Source organism: Plectropomus leopardus, chromosome 8, assembly GCF_026936395.1.
Source record: "Plectropomus leopardus strain MGB_pleo_1.0 chromosome 8, ASM2693639v1, whole genome shotgun sequence".
Taxonomy (NCBI): domain Eukaryota; kingdom Metazoa; phylum Chordata; class Actinopteri; order Perciformes; family Serranidae; genus Plectropomus; species Plectropomus leopardus.
Genome location: NC_142183.1, coordinates 5,506,527 through 5,531,095, shown reverse-complemented (window position 1 = coordinate 5,531,095; position 24,569 = coordinate 5,506,527). Strand labels below are relative to the sequence as shown.

The following is a 24,569-nucleotide window of genomic DNA, read 5'->3' as shown; positions in this document are numbered from 1 at the left end:
AAACAGCTGTTTGATGTTACAGTTGGCTCCAGCTCTCCTTTAAGTTTATTAATGGGGTTAAGGTAAATATTCAGTTCACAAACTTTTTAGGTGAGGAGAGGCTCTCAACGCCAGCTGACGGGAGCGTGCATCAGGCACGCTGAACGTAGAAACCCCACTTTTTGTTCCAACATTAACTAATGAAACCTAAAAGTCACATTAGCTTGTTAGCTAGTTATCTACCGTTAGCTTAACCATAACGCAGCACGACATAAGCACGCTCATGTCAGTTTCAAATTGTCCAAAGTATCCTAGTTTTCTAGCTTCAAATGATAATAACACAATACATTTCAAAGAAAATATAACAGCCTACTGCCGTTTTTATCCGCAAAAACAACACCGACAGTACTGCAGTTTAAAAGTATCTCACCGTCACAGAGATGAGGAAATACAAAGACATCTGTTTTACTCTAACTTCCCTGCTTCCCTTTCAAAACAAAAGCCCTCTCACAGCGTCTCTGTGGACAGAATCCCATCAATTGCTGATACAAGGTATTTTATTTTGAAACACATACAGGAACATGTTGTTGGCTGTGCGGGAGCTTGCGTGACTTCATAAATGAATGGATTTTGTGCAAATAAATATGGAAATACAGTACTAATATCTGCGAGGCTGAACTCACGCACTTCTGATGCACGCTGTGTGAAACAGGCCTCAACCGTTCATTCTGCTGGGCCTAAAACTGTCTTTCACTTACAAAAATTTGCAAATACCACCTCTCTTCCATCAATCTGCTCAGCTGTGAACCTATCCACAGATCAGTTATCCACCTCACCTACTACTTTGTTCTGCTAGCCACGAGTCAGTTAATTCTGTTTTAAGTAAGATTAACAAATGAAGATAGTAAAAGTACTGCGCAGACATAATGAAACAGCTCATTTCAATTTTATATTGTTACACTGGATAATTATTATTGATGCATCCATGTGTACTCAGCCTTTTAATGTTGCCAAGGTGCAGAGAGTTTAATGGGTTTTATAAAAACTCATTTTATTTTATTTGCTTATTATAGGTGCTTGCAAAGTAAATGCGGTCAAATAAGTGAAGTGAGGTAAAAAAAGTCCAATGTTTACTTATGAGATTATAAGTCCACATCAAGCACTGTTCTTCAGTAAATGTGATTTGATACCTTCCACTGCTGACAGCATGTGCGGTGTTGGCAATTAAGGCCGTGTTTGTTGATGTAACAGTAGGAAAAGGTTACTCAACTATAACCATAATCCTCCCCATAAGCCTCCACAATTATGCCATAGTCATCAAGTCGAGTGTTAAAATCTAATTGCAGAAATTACTTTTGTCCCTTTTAGTGAAGATTATTTCATCAGTGAAACATCTGAGTGTGAAAGCCCAATTCTGGAGGAAACACTGCTTTATCTATTGATTCTTTGCTCCACACGAAGCCGGGCAATCGTCCTGAGAATTATTCAAACATGAACTCATCTGAAAGGGCGATCAGGCTCAAGTGAATCACCTCTGAAAGGATTCCAACTAGTGCTTAACCCGAGATGCCATCAGTCTGACACCAAACCCAGTGTGGCGTTCAGATCTCCTATTAGCCTGTGTCATTAAACCGACATCATAAACCCCGCTAAGTACAGCTTCTTGCAACTGGAAATGTTTTCATGGATTTAGAAAATGGTGCCCCTGCTGATATGGCACATAATACCTTCATTTCAGTTCTTGCCAAGTCATTACCGTTATTTGTGACAAGGGAGCTAGTTTATGAAATGAGCTATGTCTTAAACATCTTAGAAAAGTAAGGACCTCACAGCGAGAGAGGGGGAGGCTGTCGTGTTTTACCATGTAATACATTTAAATCTTGGTTTCATTAAGTGATTGTACATAGCAAGGTTCTGGGACACACAAAAACTGTGGACAAAAGCGTATTACATTTTTGCTTTGTCTGCTTACCACAGGAAAACAAGATGTTTAATACCTTAAAACCTGGATCCAACTGGGCAACAATGTTATATTTAAGATTATGTTATAGAAAAAAATATCCAAAATATGTATAAATACATTTTTAGCAGCGCTTTTTCAGTGTTATTTTCATGTTTGTTTTTGTTCTTTACTTTTGGGTGCTTTTTTTTTCTGTCTTGTCTGTCTTGTAAAGTTGCCTTTTCCCTTTTTGGGGGAAAAAATCTAACTGTATGCAGACAGTGCATGGGAGCCTCATTTTGTGGACCCCAAAAAATCTGTTTGTTTTCATTTTATGCCCAAAGGATCTTTATTTTAGTGTTCTCAGTTAAATCATACACATATACTCAAAACATTTTCCTGGGTGCTCTCAGTGTCATCCATAACATCTTTCTAAATTCATTTTCTATGGAGCAGCTCCAAACTTGATGACATCACAAATTTTAGTTTTAATAAAGATTATTATTATTATTATTATATTTTAACTTGTATATTTAGGCTGTTTGAGAATAGGAATAACATGTATGAATTTTGAAAACGCGCAGTTTCCCTTTAAGATGTGTTCACCCTGAATTCTGGGGTTTCCCAAATGTCAACAGAGGTTCAAGATGGAGGACAAATAATAAGTGTCAGCTTGTAAGCTGCAGATTTAGCATTTAAACAGCTTTAATTCTATGTTGAGAAGAGACTGAACCAAAAAGGAGAAAGTCTGAAGTAACATTTAGGATACTGGAGTTTTTGGTGAGTTTTTTTTTTTTTTAATTACACTTGGTATTTGATACCACTTGTTGTTTCTTGAAGCCCAGTTAGCACTAGCATTAGCTGGCTTAGTCAGTTAGTGTTAGCATTAGTCTGCTTTCCCATGTAGCATTAGCTTTAGCTGGCTTTCTCAGTTAGCACTAGCATTGGTCTGCTTTCATAGTTAGCACTAGCATTAATTAGCTTACTCAGTAAGTAGCAATAGCCGGCTTTCCCATTTAGCTTTAGCCGACTTCCCATATAGGTTTAGCATCAGCTGGCTTTCTCAGTTAGCACTAACATTAGTTAAATTTCCCAGTTAGCACTTGCATTGACTTGCTTTCTCAGTAAGCATTAGCATTAGATAGTTTTCTAAGTTAGCACCAGCATTAGATCGCTTTTCCAGTTAGCACTTGCATTGGCTTACCTTCTTAGTTAGCACTAGCATTAGCCGGTTCAGCTTTCAAAGTAAGCTCTGGCATTTGCTGGCTTTCTCAGTTAGCACCAGCGTTAACTTACCTTCCCACTTAGCACTAGCATTAGTTGGCTTCCCCAGTCAGCACTAGCATAAGCTTGCTTACTCCATTAGCACTAGCATTAGCTAGCTTCCTCAGGAAGCTCGTCATGCTTAATTAATGGTGGTTAAAACTGTTTTACTCAGGTGCTCCTCTGATGGTCCCATTTCTCCATTTGAGAAGATATTCTTCTGACTTTGGTGAGTTTATAAGCTTTAAAGTTGTGATACAAAAACAACATGGACACTACAAAGTAAATGTATTGTAGTAAGTATATGCCAGTTTGATGCTTGAAAATACAGAGTGATTACCTAAAACAACTAAAATGCTGCTTTGCTTGACTTGTTATCAGGGTTGATGCTAATAAATAACTGAAAAAATATTGATGCAAAATAGAGGAATTAAACGGCAGCATGCAGGATTAAAGGGGATATACTGACAGAAACTGAATCAAATAGGTATGTTTTCTATATTGTGTATATTTATATTATAATTAATTATATTAGAATAAGCCAAGTATATCTACATACAGAATAGCTCTGCCATGTTTCTGCAGTAGCCCAGAAGAGACAAACCAAACACTGGCTCCACATGGGGCCATATGCATTTTTGCATCTGCCACTGTAGTTGGCTGCCCCTTCTACAGATATTTGTTGACGTGAAACTACTTAATTAAGTGATTTTAGCAGTTTATATCACAGTTGTATTTGTCACGGAGAGGAAGAGACCTCTGTAGATAATTGTTTAAAACCTCCTGAATGTCTGCATCTTATGTAAGTAGAGAAAAAAGGGGCGCACACATTAGGCAGTTGCTAGGCTGGCGGCCTGTCTGCAGCAAGCCAAACAGCATCAAAGAAACACTGATTTATAATGTGAAATTGCTTTGTGTTTACCATATTAAATTACCTGGTCAGTTTGTTTTGGAAAGAAAGAAATCTCTGTGGATGATTCAATTCCAAGTAACCCCCCTCTTTTGTCTGCCATGTTTGTTTCTTTGTGTATGATATAAAAGCTGTGAACCACCATTTTTACAGACTTGTGGTGAACTCTTGCTCACTGGGTAGATTGTGTGACCCCATGTAGGCTGAGTCTGTTGCAGCGGCTCAGGTTAGATTTGCTGAATGTCATACTCCCTCATCTCTCCCACCTCTTCTTTTCAGGCTTCAGATGTAGTATTAATAAAGGTAAAAAAAAAAAATAAATTGCCCCCCCACCCCAAAAATAATCTTGACTTTTAGAGCTGTAGTTCTGACTTGAGGCATTCACATGAATTTTCCCTGTCGGAAACTTTTTTGTCCAATTATTCTGATGCCACGTGAATGCAATACTTTTTGTGGTTATTCTGTGGTATGACTGTAAGGTCTCTGCCAGCCAATCACAGACGAGTATTCTCTTTGTTTCCTTAAGTGTCAGTTGTGACTTTGTATTCTGAACACATACGGCTGCAATACTTCTGTCATTATCAAATTAATCCTAAATGTATGTTTCCAGTCATAATGAAGCATGCATATGAGTCAACTCTCAAACTCCAAAACTGTGCGATATAGAAATTTCCACTAAAAAGACCTGCAGATTTCACATTTGGGCTGTTTAAATTTGTCCTCCGCACCTCAGGATGTTTGAAGAAACTCAGGCAAACTCTCAGACCTCAGAACTGTGTTTTCAAAGGGCATCGCAAAAAAAAGGAGGTCCGGTGAGAGTGTGAAATTGGATAAGGGGTCTAATGAACAGCAGCACACTCCACTCGCTGCAACTTGTCACTGTCCTCCTCACTCCTCTGCAGCCTCGCTGTGGAGTCTCATATTAGTTTCAAAGAGCACAATCTTCTTCATTTTCTTATCTCGAATCGGGATCGACTGCATGAGCAAAGCAATTTGCAGAGTGTGTATACGATAGCTGCCCTACTGTACGGTCCCCATCTGTATCTTTCACAGGTCAGATTGTTATTGAAATAACTTCAGTTACTTTTCCTTGTGTTGCCTGAATCTCTCCAGAGAAGCTTTTTATTATAACCGCAGAGTGAAAATTAATAGAAAACCAGCTTTGCAAACTATTTTCAGCCAACATCAGAAAGATATTTAGAGTCCTTTTTTATTGAATAATGTGGATATTTAATTGAAAACTAATCTATATGCTGTTTTTCTGGGATTTGTGTTGGTGTAAACTTCCAAATCAACATCCTTTCAGTGTCTAAATTTTTGCTGTGTAGGTTTTGATTGATGTTTCATGATGTTTATCATCTTCAGTTTTAATTAAGCAACATTTTCATGTGAATAAATGGCTATATGCCACAATCCAATTATGCCCATTTAGTCAAAGGCGCAGCAGTGCCCACATAGCCTCAAATTGTGTTGTGAAAATAAAAAACAATTTTCTAATTAACTAATTATTTTGATGACACATGCCATTTCATTGTTGACTTGTTTGTTACAAAATTGATAATTATTGTCAATGATATTAATGGTGTCTGTGCCTGTGGTTTGACATGTTGGTGATGCTATTTTTGGAGGGTGTTTTTGTGAGAAGAAGAAGCAAAGAGCTGGTAATTCCCCTCTAGACTCTCACTAAAATATTTTTCCAGATTTCCATCAGTGTGATTCTCCTATAAACAGGCTGGTGTTCTGAGGAATAAACGGTTTGGGGAAAGACTTAATTTAAAAAAATCCTATTCTGCTTTGCATTGCCCTCGCTGTCACTTTGGCGTGCTGATCAAAGATTAGATTTGTTAATGATGCAACAGTGACACCTGTGAGGCAGCTGGGGTACTGCATGTTGAGTGGCAGGTATTTACTGCATTGTTTCACAGCATGATACTTCATGTATCTCTGTTTTGATGCTGTTTTTACTCAAAAATCCCTGACATTCATTCAATAGTTTCAAAGAATTACAGTAAATTTAATCACCATGTCATTTGAAAGAAACATTTAAGTCCCCACAGGTTCAAAAATGTGTTTCAATTTAGTGTCTTAGATATTTTAGTTTGAGTTTGAGTTTGTCACTAGAAGGCTATTTTTACATTAATCTGCTGAGGAGGACGATTCCTGTTTACCTTCAATATAAATACATTGTAAAAGCAAGATTTTGTGATGTCACAACTAGTTTAAAGTTAACAGTGATCTAAGTAATTAATGCAAGTGTTAACATGTTTCTTGTGTTGAGTACTGGACTTTCTAAATTTAGGATTTCAGCATATTCAGGTTCTGGATTTTTAATCAAGGGAAAATGAAGTTGATGTAATTTGAAATTTTTTTAACTCACTATGAAAACCATGTCGCAAAATGTTATTACATTTTTTTTTGTATATCTTGAAAAATATCTGGGGGGATTTTTGAGGTATTCTGGCCCTGTAAATCAAAGGAATAAACAAGCTGATGTAGTTACGAGGATACAAGTTCTTATTAATACATATAGAGCAGCAGACCTTAAGAATGTGTCACGCTTAACTTACAGTATTTGGACAAAAGTGTGTGGACACACTGATTAAGTATGCAGACCCACAAATTGCACCTGTACTTTAAAAAAGTGGGCAGGTTTTTAGTGGACACTGCTAATAATTTACCGTTAATTTGATATAAAAACAGAAATGTTCTCAAAATGTGACTAACTTGTCAGTTCAACCACTGATCTTAGAAACTCATCATTATTTTAACACATTTTCTCAAGTTCATTATACTCACTCAGTTGATTTTATATTGTACGTACTGCATAATATTCAAATAGAATGTGAATGGATTATTAAAGTTAGGTTAATTAACTTACTTTTTAAGACAGCTGATGAACATTTTTAAGTCAGTCAATCAATGTTTTTCAGTGACTATTTGCTGTCTTTCCAAAACTATGAGCTTTTATCTGCTGCTTCGCTGTTGTATTAAGGTTTTCCAACAGATTTTGGCAGCTGGCTGCAGGGATTTATTCCTAATCAGCAGCATGAATAATGGGGAATTTTCTTTGCAAAACCTTCATCAGGGGTCCAAGAATCTTTGGAAGAATTAATGAACTTTACCTGCATTTACACCAAAATAATCAGGCATTAAATTTTGTTTATCTATAATAGCCCCATGACCAGGAGTTCATACTCTCTGATGACTCAGTGGCTGGAGGGGCAGAGAACGAAGGGCTGAGCTTTGGCTAACTGGTCAAACACAGATGCAGCAAAAGCCTTATTCACAGAATAAGGAAGTACTGGTTGTCACAATTAATATGTGTTTTTGGACTAGAGGAACTTCATAGTTTCAGAAACCCCTCTTTTTGTTGTGTATGCAAAGCGCTAAAAATGAGCGTTGTTCTTAGAATGACTTTTTGAGGAACTTACTTGTTTTAGAGTAGGTAGCACAAAAGCATGTGATGTAAGTGTACATTGATTGATCAAATAAGTCAATGCAGCACTGGCAAAACAACCCTAAAAACTGCTGGATATATAGACAACAAACAACACAAAACACAAACAACAGTTTATGACAAAAAAGGAAGAAAACATAGATTGACATAGAAGCTCAGGCTTTACTGAGCATATCGTGACGGCGGAAATACAGCATGATTTTGACTCGTCAAAGTGAAAGTGACAGCACATCACCTTTGGGTTTCTATTTGTGGTGCAAATGCAAATGGAAAAATAGGAATGAAGTTCTTGGTGAAGCTCCCCCAAAACTGTTTGGTGCAAAAACGGCTAATATTAAGACCAAGATTGGTAATTGGAAATAAATGTAGGCACTGTTATTTAAAATTGTGCCAGCAAGAGAGAGGGAGCAATGTGGTTGAAAGTTTAGTTCCTACTATAGTTCCTAGAAATATTCGGTCAAAATGAGTTATTTTTGATTTTGGCTGCTGATGTTGAGCCATAATTCATGGTTCATGTTCTGCATTTCAGTTCACCTCGAAGGTGTTTGATGGCGATGAAGTCAGGGCTCAGTGAGGCACACCAAACTACAAAACCAGACATGCAACAGACTGGGTTGTCCACATACATTTAGCAATATACAGGGTTTCCACAGTCATGGAAAACCTGGAAAAGTCATGGAATATCACAGTCAAATTGTTCAGGTCTGGAAAAGTCATGGAATTAGTAAAAATGGGTGAAAGTTTTGGAAGTGTAATTTAATTTTAATGAAATTAATTGTCAAAGTAAATGTATGTTGATGTATGACAACATATTTTTATTTTCACCCTGTCTTCCATCCCTCCTTTCATGTATGCCAGCCAGATGGAATTATGTCTGAATTTGATATGTGTGAAGAATGCCAAGCAAGTGCCAAAAGACAAAAAAATGATTACGGGTCCTTGAAAAGTCATGGAAAAGTTTTAAATTTGTATCCATGAAATTGTGTGGGAACCCTGCATATAGTCAATTCATCTGCCTTAGTTGTCACAAAGTTTTAAAGTTAGCAGGCGTTGGATGATACAGCACCGGCAGCTTCATTAGTGAGTTCAGTGTCATGATGGGTTAACCACTCCGTCTCATGTCATCGTCATCCCGCCCTTTTCCCCTCTGACTTACTCCAGAGAGAAATACCTCCTGTATATTTCATCAAAAGATTTGTATTCTGTAATTCTACATTTCAACATGGCTGCAATATTCGGTCCTCCGCCCTCGAAATGAATGACTGTTTGGTTTGTTTGGCAAATGCCGGTGCACACGATATCTCGTACAACGCCCGCACCCAACAGCGTAGTTTACTGATTGATATTTATTTCCTTGCTCTGACACCAGGGAGATGGAAACTTGGGAGCTCGGAAACAGCAGGCTCTCACATTAGACTCTGCAACGCGGGGTCGCAGAAAACTGGGACGACAATTTAAAACCCAGTTAAACAAATACAGACATGCAATAGATCCACTGTCGGCGTTAATGTTCAGCCGTTCACATGCTCGTTATTGGAAAAGAGGGCGTCGTTGTTTTGCTGGCTCTCACTTCCCCCCCGAGGCGTACAATAACCTTTTTGTAGCTCACTTTTTTAAAAGCCTACTCAACTGAAACCAACATCTCAGTTGTAAAAAACCGCTTCCTCGGCATTGTTTCACTGCGACCCCAGAGGGATGCGACCCTGAACGCAGAATGAAAAGACAGTGATTAGCATCTCATTATCCGTCCTCATATTTAATTTAACTCAAGGCTGATTGTCCTTCTTTGCGTCACTTCTTTCAGGTCACTTCTGTACACTTCACAGGAGACAGTGCATGAACGGCTGCTTTGGATTCCTGCAGCTCTTCATTCTCCTGTCGGCTCCTGCATTTGATCTTTACGGCCGAGCTTTGACTTTACAATATGTTGATAGATTTTATGAGAGCAGGCAGAGGAAAAAACAGCCTTTGATCATCTAATCTTATTGAGGGGATTTCACATTTCTATCAGACATCTGCAGGTCCACGTTTGGTTATCATCTGAGCCAAAGATAATTTCATTTCACTTTCATTTTTACATCCTTGTAAACTTGTTCTGCATGCAGCTTTCTGCACGGCCTCGGAGGAGTTATTGTCAAATGAAAAATACTCAGAACAAAACTACTCATTTGGTGCATGATTGATTTTCAGGACAGTGTCCTGGTATTCCATTCAGTGCCGACTCTAATCTGAAGACACCTCTATTTTTATGTAAAATCAGCTGAAATCATGAGGTGTGATGCAGCAGGGAAATTTGCCTGCATCACATTTTTGTGGAAGTGACAAACATTTATGAGTGGGCAGCTGTAACTCAGGCGGTGAAGAAAGTCAAGCATTTATTTTCAATTTGATAGTTTGATCCCCTGCTGGTCTTGAACTAGACACTGAACACCAAAATTGTCTCTGTGTATTTTGGAACAGAATGTCAGTTTTGACATCTGCAAAATGAATGTGGTGTTAAGATACAAACTGTGTCCCTTACAGCAGTTTGCAACATTTTGTTTAGAGAGAGGTTGTCTCATCAATCTCACGTCTGTTGTCTCTGTTGTTCTGTTGGTTATTTATTTTTTTGCAGTTTATAGACTGACTGGGTCTCTATTGCAGTTTTTATATTGATATACTTTATCTAAATGGGGACAGATCAGTTGAAAGTGTACATATTTACCATGGTGAAAACAAAAAAAGACAGACTATTGTGATTAGACTCTTATCACCATTAAAAGAATACTTCAACCACAAAATGAAAAGTTATGTATTAATTCAATTTTGCCTTGAATTCATAATGAAAACCTTATTCTTCAATGTTTACTCTAAATGGAGAATCCAAAAAAGGCAAAATTCTTTGATGAATTAACCCTCTGAAACCTGCATTGACATGAGATTTCTAATGCTGCACTCAGCAGCTTTTTCTAAGTTGTGTAACTATGTGAAAGAAAATTGGGCTGATTTCTTTTAAATCACGTGGGAAAAGGCACTGAGCAACTTGGCAAAATATGTCTTCTGTTGTGTGTATTCCTGCTCGCTCTCTTCAGCCATTTCCACTCTCCCAGCAGGCACCTTCAGCGTTATTCTCCACCTGTCCACCTGATGCCCCCAGACTCCTTTCTCCTTTCATTATCCATATCCACTCCAATCTCTTCATTCCTTACACCTGAGCTTCCCCACCTATTTTCCTAACCTGCATCTCATTTCCTCATCAGCCAGTCACCAGCTCAGTTCCCATGTTCCCATCTTTTGTCAGGTTTGTTTCACCTTGCTTCTACCTGTCTATGTCTGCCAGGTTGACCTTCTGCTTGATCATTTGGACTTTGGATACCTGCCTGACAGACTGAACTGTAATCTGACAAGGTATTTTCAGCACACTTTCAAGGAAGTTTTTAACTGACTTGTGCCAGACAAATGGTCTCGAGTGTAACCAAAATTATTATAAATCCTCCACCTGAGAGCATGAATACAATTAATAGAAATCTGGCCGCTGTTAGACAGGCAGACTCATCCATTGGTTCATTGACAAACTGTTTTCACCATCTTTAATGTCACACCATAGAAAATCATATTATTAATCGCTCAGCCACATTTTAACCCTTTAAGACCTGAGCAAATTGGCTTGCTGATAGTTTGTCACTACTGTGGATTTGTGTGCTTTGTGCTGCCGAGTTAGCTGCTAACAAGAGTCTGTTGCTTTGCTGCGTCTTGTTCTTTGTTTTTATAGAGTTGGGGAAGGGTTATGTTAATGATGGCTCCTGTGCATTATAGAGCAGGCCTTTAGACCTGCCAAAAAAAATGGTGGAAAACCAGTCGAACTCCACCATGCAGTACTACATAGTTCCCAGTCTTCTCATATGTTTTCAACAAGTATTGTCAAACATTTGTGTTGTCTGTAGAAAAAACAAAAACAAATTTGCTTTGCCTGGGGCTAAGGCAGGCCCTGTCACCCAATTGTGCTGCCTCTTGATCCACAGCACCTCCCTGTCCATGCATATACACAATGTTGTCGGGCAGTGAGAAGACGGCAACAAGGCAGCAGCAGGGTGGTTGGTTGGTGATGAAAGCAGCCTCCTGCTACCACGATCAGCCAATAACAAAATCTAATTTAATAGCCAGGTTTCAGCCAGGACAGACACTATACATATTTATACACAATATGTAGAATTTTTAATACTTTGCACTCAAATGTCAAGAGTCAGACCTAAATCTATCAAAAAAAAAAACAAAAAACAATTTATATTGCTTTTCAACTGAAAAATGTGGTTTAAGGGTTTGGTTACTCTTAGAGTTGTAGCACAAGCCGGGAGAAAAGCTTACTGTGCTCGGAAAGATGTAAAATAGTTGTCACAAAGTGGCACCAGATGAAAATGATGACACAAAGGAAAATGAGAGAAAACTAGAGAATAAGGACTTGCACGAATGGTTCTTGACAGGTATTTGACGCATAGCAAAAACAGGCCAAGATTAACGCCAATCCAAACAATCTCAGCATTTCTATAATAGAATATGATTGCAGGGTAAAAACTCACACAGACAGCTTCATAAGTCGTCTTAACTTTCATTTTGCATCTGCATACGTTTTTAATGCTGGTGCACGCCATGGGATCAACATCTCTTCCACGTCAAAATTCGGATCAGCGGCAGCACGTAAAAACATCAGTCAATGTAAGGGAATTAACGCAAACATAACAACAACCTGATATTTATATCAAAAGCATCCTGAGAGCTCCTGGCTTAGCTGCTGTAATCAGGTTAGCAAAACGTCTCCTGTGGGGAAGTAATCTACTTTGATGCTCAGTCTGCTACCAAAACATTGAATCTGTGTCAGACTGCGCAGCTACCAACCGGTCCAGCCCTCTCTGTAATTCAATTACATTAGTTGACTCATGTCCTACTTAACGTCCAGGCAGCCAACGGCCTGATTACGGAAGCCACAAATTGTCAAATACCAAACCTGAATAAACATTTATGTCTCTCAAAACCAGGAGGGTTGTAATTATCGTGCGTAATGTGATTTCACAGGACAGATGAAGTGCAGCACAAGAGTTCACTTCCCAAATCATCTGCATGGAAATTCAGTTCATCCTGCTGCCATTAGACTTTATAATGAACTCATATGACCCTGCCAAACCTCATCCCACACCATTTACTGTAGATATTTACCATAAGGATTTTTCTGGAAATGATTAATGTCTTCAGTTCAGTCACAAGAATAAAATGTTGGCATTGCACTTTTCAGCACACCACAGATACATTTGCACTTTACATATGAATCATATCAATGTTTCTAAAGCGACGTAGTGCCAGAGTTGACTTTGTCGTCTTGAGGTGGAGGGGATTGAATTTGGCGTGTCTCCTTGTTGAGACGCCTGCCAAATTGCAGACCACAGTTTAACAAAACCTGTTGTGATTTGGTCAGTCGTTCCTGTGTTTGCAGATGCTTTTTAGACACGAAAAGTGTCTTTTTCTTGCAGAGACATCGCTGCTTTTCAGCTGGGAGAATGGTACAAAAATTTGTTGTTTTTCAATAAGACATCACTGCATTTCCCTGCCGAAATAGTGGCATGTAAAAGCAGCTGATTTTTGCTGAAACGTTGTTGTGTTTCTAGCCTGAAACGTGGTGCAAAAGCTGTTTTTTAAGAGACATTGTTGCATTTTATGTTGGGATAGTGGCGTGAAAGGAAGTTGCTTTTAGCTGAGACATCGCTGGGTGTCCTGCTGGGACGGCGGCATGTAAAAATGGCTGTTTTTTGGCTGAGACGTTGCTTCCTGCCCAAAAAGCACTTTTTTTTACATAGACAATGCTCTGTTTCCTGCCAGTATAGTAGTATATAAAAGTGGCTGTTTTGTTTCTAGGACATCACTGCTGTTCTTGCAGAAATAGCCATCTTAAAAGCTGTTTTGCTTTTTTTATTTCTTTGTCTAGACATTGCCTTTTTTCATCCAAAAGTGGCATAAAAAGCTGTTGGGGTTTTTTGGAGACATATTTTATCTGTTGCCAGGACAGTAGCATGAGAAGCTCGTTTTTTATCGAGACATTGCTGTATTTCCTGCTGGGACAGACGCATGAAAAGCATTGTTATGGCTTTTTGCCATTATTAGATAGGACAGCCTCAGTGTGAAAGGGGGAGAGAGGGGGGATGACATGCAGTAAAGGGCCACAGATTGGAATCAAACCCACGGCTACCACAGCAAGGACATAGCTTTTGCATTTGGGACCTCTGCTCTACCAGGTGATCTCCTGGGTGCCCCAAAAGATGGTTGTTTTCTGTCAGGAGATTGCTGCTTGTCCTCCAAGGATTGTGCCCTCCAAAATCTGGTATTTGAAGCCAATACATGACCTTTTCCAAACTGTAACCAAGTGGTTTTTGTGCTGAAGCCTAACCACACTTTAACTGCAGTGTTGTTGAGAGGGAAAGTTTCAACATATTCAACATTTAACATTTCTTCTGGCAATTTAGATGGAATTCCACCTAATTGTACCTTTCTCCACATTGTAATCAGTGATCATAGTCCAATTAATCCTTGCATGCAAGCATTTAATTTAGACATATATATTTAATATTTTGTTGGAAAGTGATTGATGATGGTACTACAGTAGTGTTATTATCTGCCTTCACTTCCTCTCAGATTTTACTCTCAGAAGTAAAACTGTGATGCAGATAACGAGAAGCCATAAAAACTGAATATGAAACTGTATTATTTGTTAAAATTACAATATATTTAATGTATGAAATAATAAGAATACTGCAGAAATGTTTGTTTGTCAAGCAGGAAAGGAGAAAACTTGCTTTACTAAAATATTTGCATTATGAAATTTAGTCTAAAGTTTAGGATTTGCATGACGAGAACAATTTTAAGAAGCTACTATAACTGAGTGATTGTAAAAGAGTCCCTTCAGACAGCTCTGAATAACTGTTACACGTATGACCAAATTTTGAGTTACAGTAAAATGCACAAGTTATATTTTATAACCCTTCAGTTGCCCAAATTCTGTTTAAGATTGGTATGTTATTGTGCATTGACAGCAGACCAACCTTGAATGTCTTTTCGGCATGTAACTATGTTACATATTCAAATTTTACTCAACATGGTGCCAAAAAAAGTTGGATAGTTTTAATATTTCCAGAACATTTAATCAGTAATTTTGATTGAAAAGTGCATTTTGGAAATGTCATTATGAACACTGAGACATCTTGTTAACTTCTAAAATTAAAAGCAGATGTGTTTCATTTTAATTTGCGTGGTTCACCAAGCAGAGGATTTAATGCTTCTGCAGAAAAAACAATGATACTCTTCTGGCATTTATGATTTGCAGAATGATAATCTTTGTTGTGCCAATTTGAGTCTTAGCTTAGGATCTGTGGAAATTATATATTTCATGTGCAGTAAAATCAGACAGATTGGATGGTTTGTCTTATTAATCAGGACGTACAAGAGGAACTAATACTTTTGCACAAGCAATTTAACAAAATGTGAGATTTTACTCTGAACACTTAGTCTTTTATTCAGACTTTTCCATTGTTTTACATGCTTAAAGGTTTCAAAAACATACACTAAAAGTACTACACACAGCACCAAAGTAATCATATGTTTAAATATATGCCTCCCACTCTTGAGGAAGTTTTACTATGAAGTATTTTGGTTGGAAGTACCATCGTTTGGCCCCTAGATGGAGCTATTCGCCCACACATGAAGCTTCCTGCAACTGTCATGATATGGAAATATCCCACTGGGGATAATAAAATATGAAAAATTACACTTAAACTTTGTTAAATCACCAATTAGGTCATAATTGAGAAATGCATAAATAAAATGTGATATTTTTAACAAATTTTGGCCCAGAAAATAACCACACTTTATTCACAGAGGACAATAAACTTCAGTTTGCAATCTACACTGCAAATAATTTTAATCACCCAACAAAATTAGAGCGTTATATTTAAATAATAGGTTGTTTCTGCAGCAAATTGAAACATTAATGAATATGTTTGGATAGATTTAGTCTTATTTTTTTGATATTTTAAGGGTATCATTATAGTATTCATAGTATTCTAGATAAGTGCTCAAATATGACTTTGAATCAGTTTTTCCGCATTTTGTGCTCTGCTTTATATCCTATTATCCCTAGTATTTAAAAATATTTATTTTACATTTTTTCTATAATAGGATTTTTGTGTTTTTTTTATGTTTCCCATTTGTTTTTTAAGAGACATTCATACCTAGAGCTCATTCAGACCGTTTTAACTCGTGTTAATCTGTCGTTGAGGTAATTAAGAGCGCTCGCGGCACCGTTACCTGTCTCATTTGATTGACATCCTCTTCCACGAGCGGGGACAAACGGGCTGCGCTGCACAATGGAGGGGGAGAGGCGGAGGGAGGGCGGGCAGGAGCACCGCTATCCAATGGGATCAGCGATGGGAGGGAGTTTAGTGGAACTCCAGCTTTGTTCCTAACTTACTGGGAGTCCTGAGCACAATATGACTGAAGCGCCTGCACCGTTATTCCACGGGACGGTGCGTAAAGGCTCAGCTCGCGCTCTACACCGCTCAGTGCGCCCTAACTTTGGATAAACTTTTTTTTTTTCCTTTTGCGTGCATCTCTAAGGAGCCAGGGAGTTTGGGATTGTTTTGTTTTTTATGGAGTTGAATTGAAACTTTCCTGATCTGAATCCATTCAGAGGATTTTGTTGCATTGACTCGGCAGCGTTGCGCAGGATAAAATAACACTTCTGGAGTACTTTTGGGACATTGTGGATGGACTCTCCGCTGGGTTTCTCACTGAGTTTTCTCTGCACACTTGCTGGAATACAATGCTTTAGTTGATGCATCATAGGCATGGACTCTGTCTGAGAAAGGTGGACTGGCTATCTGACCATGGCGCTCACAGGTAGGAGCTTTCATCTGATTTTACTCCTGTTATGGACTCTGTCGCAGTACTCCGCGTCCAGCCAAGTCCGCCAAGAGTTCCAGGTCCTGGAGGAGCAGCCCGTCGGCACTTACGTGGGTACGATAGAGACCAAGCCCAGCTTCACGTACCGCTTCAGCGAGAACCACAAACTTTTTGCGATTAACGGCACCACCGGAGTCATTTACACCTCCTCGGTGATTGACAGGGAGGTTTTGCAAAGTGATGTCATCAACGTCGTGGTGCTGTCCAGCCAGCCCACGTACCCCACCGAGGTCAGGATAGTAGTTTTGGATATTAACGATAACTCCCCGGTGTTTCCAGACGCGTCTATTGTGGTGTCTTTTAAGGAGGACGCGAGCAGCGGCAGGCAAGTGATCCTGGACACCGCCACAGACTCAGACATTGGGAGTAACGGAGTTGATCACACCACGTACAGAATAGTGAAAGGCAACGAGCAGAGGAAATTCCGCTTGGATATTACAGTCAATCCTAGTGGAGAGGGGGCATTCTTGCACCTTGTTTCAACTGGAGGCTTGGACAGGGAAGTTACTCCCTTCTACCAGCTCCTGGTCGAAGTGGAGGACAAAGGAGACCCGAAAAAGTTTGGCTACCTGCAAGTAAACGTCACAATCCAAGACATAAATGATAACCCCCCTGTTTTTGATCAAGATCAATATCAAACAAGTGTTTTTGAGGATGCAGCAGTAGGTTCCAGTATTCTGCAGATCACAGCATCAGATCAGGATGAGGGAGCAAATGCTGAGATCAGGTACTTTTTAGATGAAGGGACGCCTTTTCAAATTGACCCAAAAGCAGGTACTATTATCATAAAAGAGGGCTTGGATTATGAGAGTAAGAAAGAGTACTCCCTGACTATTCATGCAGTAGATAACGGGGTGCCCTCACTGTCAGGCAGAACAGAGGCAACAATCAAACTTTTAGATGTGAATGATAATGACCCGGTGGTGAAGTTTAGGTATTTTCCCACAACTTCTAAATTTGCCTCAGTGGATGAAAATGCACAGATTGGCACAGTTGTGGCTTTGCTCACGGTTTCAGATTCAGACTCCCCCACAGCTAACGGCAACATATCTGTTTCAATCTTAGGAGGCAACGAGCAGAGACACTTTGAAGTGCACACGTCTCCTGTGCCCAATTTGAGTCTGATCAAAGTGGCCAGTGTGTTAGACAGAGAGAGAATCTCCTCGTACAACCTCACCGTGTCTGTGTCAGACAATGGAAAGCCTATAGCGAGGTCTTCTTTTGCCAGTCTGGTTATTTTTGTGAATGATATCAATGATCACCCACCCATATTTCAGGAAACGCTGTACAGAGTAGATATCAGTGAAGACATACCAAAAGGCAGCTACATTAAAGGGGTCTCTGCAACAGATGGTGACTCTGGGCAGAATGCCAACCTGCGCTACTCCCTGGTGTCTGGAAACGCTTTGGGCTGGTTCTCCATCAGTGAAAACAGTGGTCTGGTTACCAGCGCTGCTTTGCTGGATCGGGAAATAGTGTCTGAAATTGTGCTCAACATTAGTGCCAAAGACCAGGGGCTGCAGCCCAAGATTTCTTACACTAAACTGATAGTCAACATCACTGACGTGAATGACCAAGTGCCCACATTCACACAGAGCACGTATCATGTTTCCCTGGTGGAGCACGCTCCTGCCGGCACTGAGCTGGTGCTGCTGTCTGCCTCAGATGACGACCTCGGGGCCAATGGAACGATCCGGTTCTCATTTGATGCAGAGACTCCAGCCAGTGTCCAGGAGCTGTTTCGCCTGGATGCAGTGTCAGGGCGATTGAGCACAGCCGTGGAGCTAGACAGAGAGGATCAGGCATCCTATTTACTCCACATCCAGGCAGCAGACGCAGGCAGCCCTCCTCTGCACTCTGTAGGGAAAGTCAACATCACCCTGAGGGATATTAATGACAATAGGCCAGTTTTCTATCCAGTGCAGTATTTTGCCAACGTGAAAGAGAACGAGCCCTCGGGCTCTTATGTAACCACTGTGTCAGCCACAGATCCAGATTTGGGTCGAAATGGCACGGTCAAATATATAATTACAGCTGGAGACGCTTCCAAATTCCGCATTAATAGCAACACAGGGAAAATCTCCACGCTCGTGCCCCTGGATAGAGAGGAGAAAACTGCCTACCAGCTGCAGGTGACAGCAGCAGATGGTAGCGGCCTGCGCTCACACACTCAGGCCATAGTGACCGTCACTGTCATAGACACACAGGATAACCCACCAGTGTTCAGCCAGAGAGTTTACAGCTTTGTCATGTTTGAAAATGTAGGGATCGGGACAGTTATAGGGAGCGTATCAGCCACTACTGTAGATTTAAACACTAATATTTCATATCTAATCACCTCCGGGGACCAGAGGGGGCTTTTTGCAGTGAACAGCGCAGGTCAGATCACAGCATCGAGCCAGATCGACAGAGAGGAGCAGGGTTTCTATCAGCTGAAGGTTGTAGCCAGAGCTGGGGAGATCACAGGAGAGGCCTTTGTTAACATCACTGTGAAGGACTTAAATGATAATGCGCCTCATTTTATTCACGCCGTGGAGCATGTGAGCGCGGTGGAGAACTGGAGCACAGGTCATGTCATCTTCCAGGCCAAAGCTTCGGATCCAGATGAAGGCACAAACGGCGTGGTGGTTTACAGCCTCAAACAAAACCCCAAAGGCTTGTTTCATATTCATGAGAAGCATGGCCTCATCACGCTGACCGGGCCGCTGGAGGTCACCACAAGCTCCTACGAGGTCGAGGTCATCGCATCAGACATGGGGGTCCCCCAGCACACCTCCAGCCTCATCCTCATTGTTAGTGTTTATGATGTGAATGACAACTCGCCTGTGTTTGACCAGCTTTCATATGAGGTCATCATCCTGGAGTCTGAGCCTGTCAACAGCCGCTTTTTCAAAGTGGAGGCCACTGACAAGGACTCAGGCCTCAATGGGGAGATCATGTATGACATCGCCGGTGGCAACACAGGGGATGTGTTTGGCATTTTCCCAGATGGGCAGTTGTACATCAAAGCAGAGCTGGACCGTGAGATACAAGACCGATATAACTTAGTGGTTGTGGCAAAAGATCGAGCCGTGGAGCCGCTTAGCGCCACCGTCAATGTCAGCGTGATTCTAGATGATGTCAACGACAATCGACCCCTCTTTAACAGCACCAATTATGTGTTTCATTTTGAGGAAGAGCAGAAAAGAGGGTCGCTGGTTGGGTATGTTTTTGCAGAGGATAAAGATTTTGGCCCCAACAGCGAGGTCAGATATACATTTGAGACTCCGCAGTCCAACTTTGAGCTGAACGCCATCACGGGGGAGTTGACCAGCACGCTGCAGTTTGACCGCGAGGCGCTCATGAGACAGAGAGGCGCCGCTGTGTTCAGCTTTGTGGTCGTCTCGTCCGACCAGGGTCTCCCCAAGCCCCTCAGAGACCAGGCCAAAGTGCAAGTTTACATACAAGACATCAACGACAACCCGCCTAAATTCACCAAAGACATTTACCAGGCCTCCATCTCGGAGTCGGCTCAAAACATGACACAACTGCTGCGGGTCTCTGCCTCAGATGTGGATGAAAACAAAAATGGACAGGTTCATTATCGCATCTCAGAGGGCAACGAGGAAAGACAGTTCAGTATTGATAGCAGCTCTGGGCAGGTTACACTAATAGGAAAGCTTGACTATGAATCCACATTCTCTTATTCATTAAAAATCATTGCTGTTGATTCTGGAGCCGTGCCGCTGTCCTCCTCCTGCATGCTTAGTATCAGCATCCTGGATGAGAATGACAACTCCCCCTCCTTCCCTAAATCCTCGCTGTCTGTGGACGCTCTGGAGAACATGAGAATAGGGGAGCTGGTGGCCTCTGTTACAGCCACTGATGCAGATTCGGGTCAGAACGCGGACATTACGTACAGCATCACAGCTACAAACAACCACGGCACCTTCAGCATCAGCCCCAACACCGGCAGCATCTTTTTAGTTAAGAAGCTCGACTTTGAAACTCAGTCACTGTACAAACTCAACATCACTGCAAAAGACAACGGCAGACCACCGCGCGCCTCGTCCATCCCTGTGGTCATTCACGTCCGGGATTTTAATGACAACCCTCCCGTATTTGCACCTGGTGACATTTTCAAATCCATCCCTGAAAATCTGCCCCTCTCAGCCTCAGTAATAACAATCATAGCTCATGACACAGATGCAGATATAAACGGGGAGCTGGAGTACTCCATTGTGCAGCAGATTCCCCGGGGAGGCCACTTCAGCATCGACCCGAGCACCGGGCTCATTTACACTGCCAAGGAAATCGACAGGGAGTTTTCAAATCTGTTTGAGCTGACAGTGAAAGCCACCGACCAGGCAGTACCAGTTGAATTTCGCCGTTTTGCCCTGAAAAATGTCACAATTTGGGTGACAGACTTGAATGATAACGTGCCCACTTTTGTGTCTCAGAATGCCCTCGTGGCTGAGCCCAACATTGTCATTGGCTCCATCCTCACAACAGTCCTGGCCTTTGACCCCGATGAGGGTGCAAACGGAGAAGTGGAGTACGAGCTCGTGGAAGGGGACTCAGACACATTCATCATGGACAGGTACAGTGGAGATATCCGTCTGGCCTCCCAGCTCGTACAGTCCCGACTCATGTACACCCTCACGGTGTCCGCCACCGACCACGGCACCAGCCGCAAGACTTCCAGAACCGATCTCACCATCATTCTCCAGGGCTTGGACGGGCCTGTTTTCTCCCAGCCCAAATACATCACTATCCTCAAAGAAGGACAGCCGCCGGGGACCAACGTCATCTCCCTGGACGCCTCTAGTCCACGGGGCTCAGCAACCAAAGTGGAGTATTTCATCGTCGGGGTTCGCAGTGGTGGGAAAGCAGTGGGACGTCTTTTCACCATTGGCCGCCACACTGGAGTGATACAGACGGCGGCGGAGCTGGACCGAGAGCAAGGCTCCGACCTCTACCTGGTGGATGTGTACGCCATTGAGACGGACGCCAGCCAGCCCAGAACGCAGCGAGCTGAGGTGAGTACACTGCTGACTTCTCTATTCTCTACAGGGACCTTTGTATTTTGCTGTATTTGATCTGTTTGGCAGCGAGGGCATGCACTCACCCACTGGCATTTGTTACAGACATTTGGATGGAATAAGTGTGATGAGATCAAGGTTTGACTGGAAAAAAAGCAGAGTGAGACTGTCCAAGTCACACACAAAACAGAGCCACCTATTGCATTTGTCTGCCCATTAATTAAATTCCTTTTATACCTTCGGCTCTGCATTATATTAAATCATAATTTTCTTGGACATGAGTAAGAAGGCCTTGTTCTTTGGCGCAGCAACTTTATTGTTCCCTTTTCCAAAAACACACCAGCCATAGCAATTCATCTCAAATGTGCCTCTAATATTTGAGCAGTCTTGGGAAGGGGAATGCATGTCCTGTGCTCTTGTGAACTGGAATATTCTTATCAGCGGATATGAAGTGCACAAATCAAAAAAAGGACCTCTTTCTAATTTCCACATAAATCACTCAGGGCTGCTGTTTCAGGTTCAAGGCCTGTGATGGTTTCCCCAGTAGAAATGAAAAGGAGAGTAATTCATAAGGTCTTCCAGTGCAGGTATGCATTATCAGTGCCAGTATGACTCTGAGCCCTTTAGCCTGAGGCTGTTTTGGCACGGGGGTGGTCCTGGGGTACCTTTATACCACCGGGAACTGCTCCACAGGCAATAAGTGACCATTAAAATTGGGTGACCTCTTAAGACTCTGTGAAAAGACACTGAGGGCAGAGAGAGTGAAACTTAAGCTGTGCACTGAGTTTGCATTATGAGATGCACCCTTTTCAGGCTTTTCCTAAAGAGAGTGGGAGTTAGATTCTCTGAAGTGTAATGCGGGAACCCTAAACCCAGTTTTGGGTGGCTGAGGCCTAGCCGCCAGTCAAATGAAAAACAAATGTGAGTCTATATATGTTTTGGAAAAACAGGACTGGAGATGCCATGTTATTACAGGCTTGATGACACACACATATTGCATTTAGATTGGACTTTTCAGATTGAAAACAGAAAGGTGTAAGCTTTTTCTCCTCTTAAAGGAGCAGTTTTTAGGATTTAGTAGCATATAGTGGTGAGGATCTGATCCAGGTGTTCACAAGGTTTTTACCGGGAGCCGAATCCCCCTCAGAAGCCTATTCCTTTCCAAAACAAATGGATTTGGTTATTAAAACCAGTAAAAAAAAGGAATAAAGCAGTTTCAAGATAAAAATCAGTGTTTGTCCCACACTGGTTGGCCAGCCGGTGACATGCAGCTAGCCTAGCACATGTTAATGTGTGCTCACCATTTTTGTTTTAAGACCCAGATGTTCAGAAGGTTTTTAACAGGAGCATATTATCCTCAGAGATTTCAACCACTCCAAAACAAATGGAAAGGTGATTAAATCCAGTAAAAACACTGAATAAGGCAGTTTCACATTAAAAATCTGTGTTTTTCCTATACTGATTGGCGTGTCAGTAATGGAGTGGTAGCCAGGCACCTGCAACGTGCTTACCTTTTTTCTTTTTGAACTTAAAATCCAGACTTTCAGGAGGTTTTTACTGAGAGATGAGTTATCTACAGATGTCTCTTATTCAAACCAAACAGACCCGCTGATTTAAACAGGTGAAAACACTTAGTAAAGCCATTACCCGTTAAACATCAGTGTTTTTTTCTGGCTCTGCTCATTTCGGAGAGGCTTCAAACTGCAGCGGTTGATGTTAAAATCCAAATGTCCCTATCTAGAGCCACTGTTTGGTTTGTCTGTTCTCAGCTACTGTCGAAACATGGAGGTGCAACACGGCACTCTGCTTAGACGAGAACCCGCTCTCTATGTAGATATAAACGGCTCATTCTAAAGTTACAAAAACACAACAATTCACATTTTCAGGTGATTATACACTAAAGAAAACATAGTGATTATATTAAATTACATTTCTGCTGATATAGCCCCCTAAATCCTACACACTGGACCTTTAAAAAATCTGCTTTGTGTTATGATGTGAAGTGATTTAAGACTTTGAGATTAACATGATGTCTTTGACAGTTGTTATTGATGCCTTTTTCAACCACTGCAAATATTGAAGCTGAAATCTAATACGGCAATCAGTTATTTTGGAGACAAACTCGCACATTATTGAAATCAAGGATTACTTGGCAAAATCGTGTTAGCTAAGTTAACTTAAAGGTTTCGCTGGGGCCAAATGGGAATATCAAATGTTGTCTCACTTTGCCTGAAGCGAAAGATGGCAATCTGCTTTCCCGCAGACTCTACTGTCGGGCTAATGAGAGAATATAGTGCCTCGGTGCTCCGTTCCCAAAACCTTAAAGTCTAGATTGGTTTCATGCTAGGCTTGAACTTTCTCACCCCTTGGAGAGATGACTTTACCACACCGCCTGGCTGAGGAGACGTCTCTCCATTTTGAGAAGCGTGAGATCTAGTAACTCGGAGGGATTTAAATGACCTTCCACGTTTGGAAATGTGGGCTGGTTTTATGCAGTGGAGTTGTATTTACAGCTGTAATTTAAAAAAATGATCAGTATTTGTATCTTCTCTGTCATCTGGATCTCAGAGGACTGTGTGGCACAATAGTGTAAACCTTCAGACTTAGACTAATGTTTTTCCAGTGCAGTGTTTATACACCAGATACCCGGTAGCAACTGGGGGATTATTTCCACCCCTGGGGTTGTGACCCTTTCACATTCTCCATTTCCCATTCTCCCCATTGATTGGATGTATGAGAGAGAGCTGGCATTTTTTTTCCCCGTCTTCTATGCGCCATGTGTGATGTTTTGGAAACACTCGAACAAAAAGAATTTGGCTGGACATGCTTTATCAACGGTCGTGATCTTAAACAACCCAGGATCCTGCTGGGCAGCAGTGAAAAGACGGTGATTCTGGGTGTTTTCCGGACCTTCATGGCATCTTAGAAAGTTTCATTGTTGGTGGTTGTTGATTAGATCTGTCATTGCAGGAGTGTTGGTGACTTTTGTCTCACATTTGGGTCACGTATGATGGCATTTCT

General features: G+C 41.2%; 1 protein-coding gene and 2 long non-coding RNA genes across 3 annotated transcripts in view; 2 read left to right on the top strand and 1 right to left on the bottom strand.

Annotated features, from left to right (window-relative positions):
- The window catches only part of LOC148188833 (uncharacterized), a 29,041-nt gene extending 28,646 nt beyond the window's left edge, over positions 1 to 395 (bottom strand). The window contains exon 1 of the long non-coding RNA XR_015777178.1: positions 84 to 395. This is a non-coding gene — a long non-coding RNA (uncharacterized LOC148188833). The remainder of the gene's footprint in view (positions 1 to 83) is intronic.
- A 2,158-nt stretch (positions 396 to 2,553) lies between these two features.
- On the top strand, positions 2,554 to 10,982 carry LOC148188832 (uncharacterized). Its single transcript, XR_015777177.1, has 3 exons — positions 2,554 to 2,698; positions 3,357 to 3,410; positions 10,868 to 10,982. It is a non-coding gene; the product is annotated as an uncharacterized LOC148188832 (long non-coding RNA).
- Positions 10,983 to 16,063: 5,081 nt separating this feature from the next.
- Positions 16,064 to 24,569, top strand: part of fat4 (FAT atypical cadherin 4) — a 148,013-nt gene continuing 139,507 nt past the window's right edge. Inside the window, exon 1 of the mRNA XM_042492815.2 lies at positions 16,064 to 21,545. Coding sequence (XP_042348749.2) covers positions 16,452 to 21,545 — 5,094 coding nt within the window. The 5' untranslated portion in view covers positions 16,064 to 16,451. The remainder of the gene's footprint in view (positions 21,546 to 24,569) is intronic.